This window comes from Chiloscyllium plagiosum, unplaced genomic scaffold, assembly GCF_037043375.1.
Source record: "Chiloscyllium plagiosum isolate Xiang-an unplaced genomic scaffold, Cpla_swu_hap1 HiC_scaffold_2, whole genome shotgun sequence".
Lineage (NCBI taxonomy): Eukaryota > Metazoa > Chordata > Chondrichthyes > Orectolobiformes > Hemiscylliidae > Chiloscyllium > Chiloscyllium plagiosum.
In genome coordinates, this window is record NW_028270140.1 from 144,831,307 (window position 1) to 144,842,576 (window position 11,270).

Below are 11,270 nucleotides of genomic sequence, written 5' to 3' on the forward strand. Positions count from 1 at the left end.
TTCACTCTATCTACCCTGTTTCCTTTGGTTGGGAGTTCTAGAACTAGGGGGCGTCCATTAGTGCCAGACCATTCAGGAGAGATTTTAGGATGCACTTTTACATACACAGGACAAGAGATGTGTGGAACTCTCTTCCACAAATTGCACTTGAAATCAGTTGTTAATCTTAAATCTGAGAAATGTTTGGTAAGTAGGGTTATTCAGGGATGTGGGCCAAAGACAGTTATATGGAGTTACGTCACAGATCAGCCATGATCTCATTGAATGGAAGAACATGCTTGAGGGCTGGGTGGTCGACTTCACTTCCTTGCAATACCTGGCTTTCCAAACCTAAATGAAACAATTTTATCAAAATAAGACTTGGTGGGGGTGTAACAGTATTTGTTGCTTTAAATCTCCAAACTAAAAAGAGAGATATCAGTCTAAGATGAAATGACTTGACTGGAAACTGGTCAAGAGATAACAGAAGTGCTAACCCAGATAAATTAGAAAAATCAGCAGACAAGGCAGTAAACAATGGGCAATTTTCAAATGAGATCATTGGAACATGCAGTACACCTGTATTTTGACAACTGAATGTGCTAAAGCAGAAGCTGGAACTCCTTGGATAGGTTAAGAAATTAAAATGAAACCTCAAAAAATGCAACAGAAATGAAATGTTTAAAAACATGAGGAAACAAAGAAAAAAGATAAGACAACTTGCAGAAATAGGCAATGATTCTTTTTCCTGTATTTTCACATGTTGTAAAATATATCAAGATTACTTGGAGAAGATGGGGTGATCAGAGATTTGAAGAAAAAATTAATTTTTGACTAATCATTGGTGGAGCTACAAAACAAGCACTATTCTATATTTTTTTCACAGGAGTAATGATAGTGAGGTAGCAAGTATTGGAGAAAATCAAGAGGAACAATGGGATGGGAAAGTCCAGAAAAAGACTAGCCAAAAATAGCCTAGACCCCTAGTGGCATCCTGGAATGCTGAGGGATGTTACAATGAGAATTGGGGGAGACTCTGACCTTGATCTTCTTAATAGCCTTGCCTGACACTGGAGAATTCACAATACTTCTTGTTTAACAAGTCTGAAAGGGATATGGCAGATACCTATACTGTGGTATAGAGCAAGAAATCTAATATTTCAATGAGTTAGGAGACATTGTTCAGAATAATCTAAGTAGTGTGATATGAGTATCTATATCCCAGTGACTGGCAGCCTGTATCAAATGTACATCCTTTTGATCAGTAGCAGCTGACAACATAGCAGTTCAGCTCAACCAGTCTGTGCTTGCAAATCTCAGAACACCAAGTCCAACAGTGATTCTGCTACTCAATAATCTTTACTAAGTAATCTTGACTCTGCCAAGAATTAGCCCAGAGACCAATTTTAAACGTTCAGTTGCCATCATAGTATGATGCATTTTCTGTGTGCCAGAAGCAAATAACTAAACAGGATCCTGTTCTACAGGAATTTACCCATACTATTTTTTCGTTGTGAACCTAGTCATGAAGACTGCCAATTTCTGCTACGTTTCATATGATTACACCCTAAGTCCACTTACCTGGCCAAGATGGGCTAACAGTTCCTGTTGCATTTCCATGCCAACTAATCAGCACCTTTTTTTTTTTGTCCTGTTGGATGAATTGGCTTTCGCATGACAGTCCTGATCATGGAAAAATGAAAAACTTTGACTGTCTTTGCCTCTTTTATAGCAATGTTTTAAATTAAGTCCTACCAAAAAATCATAAACTGTGGATTTAGAAAATCACGTGAATGTTGTGCATTGGATTTTCCAAGGTTACTTAACTGGTGCTGCATTTTTTAAAAAAAGAATTCTACACTGTGTGGGCCTTGCTGGCTTTTTAGTATTATAAAATCCCTACAGTGTGGTAACAGGCCCTTCGGCCCAACAAGTCGTCACCGATACTCCGAAGACTAACCCACCCAGACCCATTCCACTACCCCATTATCCTACGTTTCCCCCTGACTAATGCATCTAACTGAGACATTCCTGAACACTATGGGCAATTTAGAGTGACCAATTCACCCAACCTGCACGTCTTTGGATTGTGGGAGGAAACCAGCGCACCCGGAAGGAACCCATGCAGACACTGGGAGAATGTGCAAGCTCCACACAGTCCACAGAGATTGGAATCGAGCCCAGGTCCCTGACACAATGAGGCAACAGTGCTAACCACTGAGACACCCTGCCGTCCCAGATGTTCCTCTTGTCCTGCATTTATTGCCCATCTGTTATTGCCTGGAAATAGCGAAGAGGCAACCACATTTGTGAGTCTGGTGTTACATGTAGGCCAGACCAATTATGGGATGGCAGTTCTCCTTCCCTAAAGAACATCAGTGAACCAGTAACTAGGACTATTCTTGAAATAAAGACTGCAGATAGGTAAAAATAAGTTGAATAGTTACTGTTGTTGGGTACCTCGTTGAGAAATGGAAATTCTGAGCTCTTATGTCATGCTAAAAAGGAAAGGACAGATTAGGATTTTATCTGTGCATTATAGTTGTTAGGCCATACTACTGGAAAGGATGGATTACAGTTCTTCCCTTCTCCCCCTTCTCCCCCTTCTCCCCCTTCTCCCCCTTCTCCCCCTTCTCCCCCTTCTCCCCCTTCTCCCCCTTCTCCCCCTTCTCCCCCTTCCCTCCCTCCCTTCCCTCCCTTCCCTCCCTTCCCTTCCCTCCCTTCCCTCCCTTCCCTCCCTTCCCTCCCTTCCCTCCCTTTCCTTCCTTCCCTCCCTTCCCTCCCTTCCCTCCCTTCCCTCCCTTCCCTCCCTTCCCTCCCTTCCCTCCCTTCCTTCCCTTCCTTCCCTCCCTTCCTTCCCTCCCTTCCTTCCCTCCCTTCCTTCCCTCCCTTCCTTCCCTCCCTCCCTTCCCTCCCTTCCCTCCCTTCCCTCCCTTCCCTCCCTTCCCTCCCTTCCCTCCCTCCCTCCCTTCCCTCCCTTCCCTCCCTTCCCTCCCTCCCTTCCCTCCCTTCCCTTCTTCCTTCTCCTTTTTTCTTCTTCCTTCTCCTTTTTTCTTCTTCCTTCTCCTTTTTTCTTCTTCCTTCTTCCTTCTTCCTTCCTTTCCTTCCTTCCTTCCTTCCTTCCTTCCTTCCTTCCTTCCTTCCTTCCTTCCTTCCTTCCTTCCTTCCTTCCTTCCTTCCTTCCTTCCTTCCTTCCTTCCTCCCTCTCTTCCCTCTCTTCCCTCTCTTCCCTCTCTTCCCTTCTCTTCCTTCCTTCCTTCCTTCCTTCCTTCCCTCCTTCCCTCCTTCCCTCCTTCCTTCCTTCCTTCCTTCCTTCCCTCCTTCCTTCCTTCCTTCCTTCCCTCCTTCCCTCCTTCCCTCCTTCCCTCCTTCCGTCCTTCCCTCCTTCCGTCCTTCCGTCCTTCCGTCCTTCCTCCCTTCCTCCCTCTCTTCCCTCTCTTCCCTCTCTTCCCTCTCTTCCCTCTCTTCCCTCTCTTCCCTCTCTTCCCTCTCTTCCCTTCTCTTCCCTTCTCTTCCCTTCTCTTCCCTTCTCTTCCCTTCTCTTCCCTTCTCTTCCCTTCTCTTCCCTTCTCTTCCCTTCTCTTCCCTTCTCTTCCCTTCTCTTCCCTTCTCTTCCCTTCTCTTTCCTTCTCTTTCCTTCTCTTTCCTTCTCTTTCCTTCTCTTTCCTTCTCTTTCCTTCTCTTTCCTTCTCTTTCCTTCTCTTTCCTTCTCTTTCCTTCTCTTTCCTTCTCTTTCCTTCCTTTTCCTTCTCTTTCCTTCCTTTTCCTTCTCTTTCCTTCCTTTTCCTTCTCTTCCTTCTCTTCCTTCCTTTTCCTTCTCTTCCTTCTCTTCCTTCTCTTCCTTCTCTTCCTTCTCTTCCTTCTTTTCCTTCCTTTTCCTTCCTTTTCCTTCCTTTTCCTTCCTTCCCACCTATCCTACTTCAGCTTGAGAACTCTGAGATATTCAACCATGGGTCCACTTTAGCAGAATGCCTTGAAGGTCACTAAATAGATAAGCTATTGTATATCATCAACACTGTGCACATGCCTTGTAAATGTCCCCCCTTTGCCACTGTAATTTAAATGGTTTAGTCCATGTATTTGACTTCAAGCAGCTTAAAGACTTATTTTTGTCAGCTTAAGTTTAGTTTTTTTTTTAAAAAAATGTAATAATACCTTCTTTGGCACTTATTTTTGAGGCAAAGAAAATGAAGATTCATAGTATGCACAAACATTGTGACAGCTCTTTGTGGATGCAGAACTGTTAGAGGCTGCAGAACCATGCCACCCTTTTTTTTTTGTTTTGAAATGACAGTCAGGTGCTGTATTGTGAAATTTAAAGTTCTTGACAGCCACTTTTGACAGCTGCTGTTCAACAATAAGTACACAAAGTAAGTGTGTTTTTTTTTTGAGATGCGAGGAAGGTGGAAGGTTGGGTGGGTAAGGTGACTGGTAGGTAGGGTGCCAACTGGGGAGGGGTAGGGTTGAGAGTAGGACTCAAAATGTTTGGAGGGAAGGGTGGCAGCTAGAGAAGTGGTAGAGTTTCCAAGGTACAATGCCAAAAGTAATGGGTATGGCGTCAGCCAGGAAAGGTGCCAGGATTCCAAATAGGGAGCAAGCTGGAAGGCAGTTAAGATACCAGATGAATAAAAGTTAAGATGCCTGCAGGGAGAGTGTAGGGTGCCAGTTATAGAATGCCTGCATGTTAGGGTGAAACGTGGTAAGGTAATTAATGTAATGTTTAGGGGAGATCAAGTGGGTATCTGGTCTGGTGGTGGGGTGGGTTGGGAGGTGAGAATCTCGTTGGTCGGTTGACCTTGTACCTGCGAGGCAGATGACCATCTTGAATTTTTTTTCTTCCTCTGGTAATGTGTGCATTTCTCTACTTGAAATATTGATTGACTTTTACCTTAAAAGATGCAATGGTTACAACTACAGCTGCTGCAGTGGCTAAATGTGTCCTGTTCCACCAACCCCCATGAAAGGAAATATATTTTGTTTTAATTTGCCTCATCAACATACTCTGGAAGTTCATTGAGTCAAATACTGTTGACTGACTGTTATTAAAGACTTTCAACATATTCTCTAGTCTTTTCTGCAGTTGTGGGAATAGTGCCATCCCTAAACCTCATAGTTCTCTGTCCTTGGCATCTTCTTGTTGAATTTAGTGTTACACAATGAGAGGGCAGGGGGTTAAGATTCCCTTTTGGTTACTTACTCTTGGTTGGTTGCAACAATTTTTCTTTAACATGTAGTTGTCAGACTTTAATTAAAATTTAGTTCACTGGATTAAAAATGGAGAGCCAATTTTAAGTCTTAGTCATCCAAAAAGAGTGGAGTTTTATTACCTGCTAACCTCACTAATACAGGTAATGAGCTTACAAAGTGTGCTTGTGAATGAAAGAGGGATATCTAGTGTAGACGCAATGATAAAGGCAGATGCAGTTACAGATCTAAGAGCCCCCTGTGTTGCAAGAATGAGTCCAACTGGTTTAGCTGTCCCATTTCTTTAATAGTGGCACTGTTTGCTGTTCTGGAGTTCTCCATGAACAATGTTTTTGCAAGTTGCTTTTTCACCACTGATGTCTGCTATTGAGAGCATGAAGGGCTTCCATTATCCTTGCTGTTATCAATCCGTGTTGCTTTTTTTAACTTGAAGACTGCTGTTGATGTGCTATTCCTTTTGAGGATTCTGGTCTCTGTCATTGTTTTGTTTCACGTTGTCGGCAGTGGATCATCTCTTAATATGTGGTTACCATTGCAAACGTGAGTAAAACAAGAGTTGCGAATTTCTTGTTGTTTCACTGAGTTTTGGTGCCTTTTAAATAAAAAGTTAATGCAGAGTCAGCTAGTTTTGCATATTCGACGTGGGTTGCCTGGGTTTGTCACATAATCACTGTGGCCAATTTGGGTCAGTGGTGTCCTTTTTCTGAGACCGGTTTTATTTCTTCCATGGTATCTGGTATTCAAGTCAAATGATGCAGGTTGAATATTGGTTTTTCCTACAGTCATAATGCTATGCTGCATAGATTCGGACTGTGATGTTCTTTTGTGCTGCATCCTTTTCCTTATCCGCTGCATGCTTCTGTGACCTAGTTTGTGTTTTAGCATCTTTTTCCTAAAACCTGCTGCCAAGAAAGATGTCTTGTCTTGTACCATAAGCATTGACACTGAAAAGTACTGTATACTGTGGAGACAGTCACAATATGTTCAAGAAAGAAATTGATACATTTTTAGATTTGAAAGACATTTGGGGAGAAAATGGAATATCAGCATTGAAGTATCAGCCATAGCCATACTGAATAGCTCAGAGGGCTGAATGACTACTCTTGCTCCTTGTTCCTATGTTTTTACTGTGTACTCCTGAACCTTAGCATTGTAATAACATTGGTTTTGATTTAATTCAATCAGGTCCATCCTTCCCTTTGTCCTACCTCGAGCTATTGGTTTATATGATTCAGTGGTATTATTTTCTCATGTGAATTTCCTTTGCTTTTATTAACTAATCATATAACAGAGTTATGGGTTTAGAGAGTTATTCACAGAATATATTTGTGATTTTTATGGTGACTTCAAATTGCTGATTTTTAAACTGCTTTTGAATGGGTTTTTAAAGAAAAGTGCTGTTTTTATATTTTTGTTCAATTTTTTTTTTGTAGTACAGATGAATTTAAGCTGTCTATGTAAGTGGGTACACTTTTTCTTGTTGGGTCATAATTGACTTAACCTCCACTCTTCTTTAAATGCAGTTTGAAGCCGGTAACATGAAAAACTTAGTACTGAAGATAATCCGTGGATCTTACCCACCCGTGTCTGTTCATTATACCTATGATCTGCGTAACTTAATGTCACAGTTGTTTAAAAGAAATCCAAGGGATAGACCTTCAGTAAGCTCCATACTGAAGAAGCCATTTCTAGCTAGAAGAATTGACAAGTTACTTTCAGTGGATGTGAGTATTGTGTTTTCCAATTTTTTTAATATATTGACTGTAGAAATGATAAATAAGGCCCAGTTTTTATCATAGAATTCCTACAGTATGGAGGCAGCCATTCCACCCATTCGGTCCATACTAACCTTCTGAAGAGCTTCCACCCAGACCCACCGCCCGACTGCAACCCTGTAACTCTGCATTTCCTATGGCTAATCCATCTAGTGTTTAGATCCCTGGACACTGAGCAACTTAGCATAGCCAATCCACCTAACCTGCACATATTTAAACTGTGGGAGGAAACCGGAGCACCTATTTTCGAAAGCTTTGTTGTTGAAAAATAGTTGCATTGCCACATGTTACATGACAGAAGATATGTCTTTGGGTACCCAGTGTGTGGGAGAAATTTAGTGCTCAGTTCATGTCTTGGAATGTTTCCTTTGCAGATAGACAGTGGTAATTTGGAAGACCATTTGTGTATTTTCCATAATTCTTTTCCCCCGTTTTTGTTCATTTTCACAACTAGTGGGTAGAGGTTAGGCATGCACTTTTATGCCTTGGCTTGAAGAACTGTGGCTGGAATGATAAAGAAGTTGAAAATTATATAAGGTCAGAAGAAAGCGTCAACGAAGTTGCCAGAAACACAAGAATTGGGAGGGTTTTAGAATACAGCACAGGAAGATCAAGAAATTGATAGAGACAAAGAATTCAATGTGAATGTGAATTAGCACAAATTATAAAAACAGTTTGTAAAAGTTTATTTAGTTATGTTAGAGTAAATATTTGCCAAAATAAATATGGATCAGTTACAGGCAGAGTCAGGAGAATTTATACAGCTGACTGGAGAAATGACCGAGAAGCTAAATGATTACTTTGCCTCTGTTTGCTCTGAGGAAGATAGTAGAAATTTCCGGCAACTGGAGATTCAAATGGATTGACCGAATGAAGAGTTGAAGAAAATTTAGCTTTTATAAGAAGATTGTACTGGAAAAATTAATGAGGCTGAAAGTTGATAATTCCCCAAGTCCTAATGGTCATAATTCGAGAGTGAAGGAGATGGCTGTAGAGATACTGGATGCATTAGTGCTCATCGTCCAAAATTCTACAGATTCTGGAATGATTTATGTGGGTTAGAAGTGCTAAGTGTTACCCACTATTTAAGATGGAAGTGAGGGAAAAAAAAACAGAATTACAGACCTATTATCTTTGCATGTTGGATTTGGATTTACAAAACATGAAGAGGTTAGGTAACAAAATTTAAGCGCATAGAGTAGCAGGTAACTTATTGACATGAATAAAGGATTAGTGAATAGGCAGGAAGTAGGAATAAGTGGGTCATATTCATGTTGGTAGACTGACTAATTGGAAGACCACAAGGATTACTACTTGGCACCCCAGCTATGCAGGATATAATCAGTCGTTTGGATGTGGGAACCAAATGTAATATTTTCTAGATGACACTAGAAAGAAGACACTGTGCTAGAAGAAAATGGCAATTGGAACATAATGTGTAGAAATATGGAATAGGAGGAGCATATGTGTTGAGTACTTCTTAAATGCTAAGTCTGCAGCAAGTGTAGTTGTACAAATACCTGGTGGCCCTTGTTAACAAATTACTTGAAGGGTAACATGCAGGTGTTACAAATAATTAGGGAGGCTAAATTTCTTTTTTGTTTATTCATGGGATGTGCTCACCACTGAGTAGGACAGCATGTATTGTTGGTTTCTAATAACCCAGATGACAGTTAAACATCAAAAGCACTACAGTAGGGTGGACCAGGTAATGATGCCAGATTTTCTTCTGTGAAAGACATTAGTGAGCCAGATGTGTTTTTATGACAATTGGCAGTTGCTACTTGATCACTATTAGACTACCTTTCAATCCCAGATGTTTATTGAAGTTAGCTATCACCATCTGCAGCTTGGGATTCCATGTTCCTTGACCATTAGTCATGGGCTTTTGGTTTACTCGTCCAGTGGCATTGCCGTTATGGAACATAGAAAAGTACAGCACAGAGCAGGCCCTTTGGCCCACAATGTTGTACCGAGATTTTAATCCTAATGTAAAATATAGTAACTTAACCTATGTACTCCTCAACTCACTGCTGTCCATGTGCACGTCCAGCAGTCGCTTAAACGTCCCCAATGCCTCTGCTTCCACCACCACAGCTGGCAACGCATTCCATGCATTCACAACTCTGCAAAAAGAACCTACCTCTGACGTCTCCTTTATACCTTTCTCCTAATATCTTCAAACTATGACTTCTCGTACCAGTCAATCCTGCCCTGGGGAAAAGTCTTTGGCTATTGACTCTATCTATTCCTCTCATTATTTTGTACACCTCGATCAGGTCTCCGCTCTTCTTCTTCTTTCTCTCCAGAGAGAAAAGTCTGAGCTTATTCAACCTTTCTTCATAAGGCAAGTCCTCCAGTCAGGCAGCATCCTGGTAAACCTTCTTTGCACCCTCTCCAAAGCCTCTGTATCTTTCCTATAGTAGGGTGACCAGAACTGGACACAATATCCAAGTGTGGTCTCACCAAGGGCTTGTAGAGCTGCAGCAAAACCTTGCAGCTCTTAAATTCGATCCCCTGTTAATGAAAGCCAAAACACCATATGCTTTCTTAACAACCCTATCCACTTGGATGACAACTTTGAGGGATCTATGTACTTGCACACCCAGATGCCTCTGTTCCTCCACACTGCCAAGAATCCTGTCTTTAATCCTATATTCAGCATTCGAGTTCGACCTTCCAAAATGCATCACTTTGCATTTATCCAGGTTGAACTCCATCTGCCATTTCTCAGCCCAGCTCTACATCCTGTCTATATTGCACTACAGCGTGCAGTAGCCCCCTATACTATCGACGACACCTCCAATCTTTGTGTCTTCTGCAAATTTACTAACCCACCCCTCAACCTCCTCATCCAAGTCATTTATAAAAACTACAAAGAGCGGAGGCCCAAGAACAGAGCCCTGCAGGACCCCACTCAACACTGACCTCCAGGCAGAATACTTTCCATCTACAACCACTCTCTGCCTTCTGTCAGCCAGCCAGTTCTGAATCCAGATAGCCAAATCTCCCTGTATCCCATACTTCCTGACTTTATGAATGAGCCTCCCTTGGGAACCCTATCAAATGCCTTGCTGAAGTCCATATACACCACATCCACAGCTCGACCGTTGTCGACCTGTCTTGACACCTCCTCAAAGAACTCAATAAGATTTGTGAGGCATGACCTGCCCCTCACAAAGCCATGCAGACTGCCTTTAATCATACTATGCTTTGTCAGATAGTCATAAATCCTATCCCTCAGAATTCTTTCCAAAACTTTGCTGACCACAGACGTAAGACTGACTGGTCTGTAATTGCCAGGGATTTCCCTATTACCCTTGAAAAGAGGAACAACATTTGCCTCCTTCCAATCCTCCGGTACGACTCCTGTGGAGAGTGAGGAAGCAAATATCCTCGCCAGCGGCTTAGCAACCTCCTTTCTCGCTTCCTGGAGCAGCCTGGGATAAATCTGGTCTGGCCCTGGACACTTATCAATTTTAATGTTTTCCAAAATTTCTAGCACATCAACTTCATCAGTCTTGATCTGGTCAAGATTGTATCCCAGCTCCTCTAAGTTTTCATTTACAACAAGTTCCCTTTCCTTGGTGAAAACTGAAGCAAAAAACACATTTCTGGCTTCCCCTATCTGCTCAGACTCCACGCACAAGTTCCCTACGCTATCCCTGATTGGCCCTACCTTCTCCCTGATCATTCATTTTCTTATTCTTCACGTATGAGTAAAATGCCTTTGGGTTCTCCCTAATCCTTCTTGCCAAGCTTTTTTCGTGCTCTCCTCAGTCCATTCCTGAGCTCCTTTCCAGCAAGCCTGTAATCCTCTAAAGCTGTGCTAGATCCTTGCTTCCTCCACCTTAAGTAAGCTGCCTTCTTCCTTTTGATGAGAAGTTCCTCTGTTCTCGTCATCCAAGATTCCTTTTAATCTTGCCCCTTCTTACCTGTCTTAGAGCAACAAATTTGTGCATCACTCGCAACAACTGTTCCTTAAATAGGGCACAGCAAACATGTGGAGACTTTCTGTGGAACAATAGCTCCCAGTCTGTACTTTCCAACTCCTGTCTGATAGCGTCATAATTTCCTTTTCCCCAAATATCTTCCCTTGGTAAGATACCGACTCTCTCTCAACTTTAGTTTCTGAATCCAACTGTGTGAACAATTAGGTATTACTTTCATAAAAGCACAGTGAGCGTACCCAAAGGTTACTACAACAACCACAAAACCCCCATTTAGCATTACTTCGTCAAGGACAGCTGGCGATGAGCAGGAAGTACTAACCTAGCTAGTAATGCACACATTACGAGAAACGTTTAGCTT

The 11,270-nt window shown here is 42.0% G+C and overlaps 1 protein-coding gene across 7 annotated transcripts in view; it reads left to right on the plus strand.

Annotated features, from left to right (window-relative positions):
• The window catches only part of nek1 (NIMA-related kinase 1), a 167,102-nt gene that overhangs the window by 31,384 nt on the left and 124,448 nt on the right, over window positions 1-11,270 (plus strand). For all 7 annotated transcript variants that reach the window (XM_043703514.2, XM_043703532.2, XM_087974056.1 and 4 more), the window contains exon 9: window positions 6,708-6,908. In XM_043703514.2, the coding sequence (XP_043559449.2) occupies window positions 6,708-6,908 (201 nt within the window). The remainder of the gene's footprint in view (window positions 1-6,707; window positions 6,909-11,270) is intronic.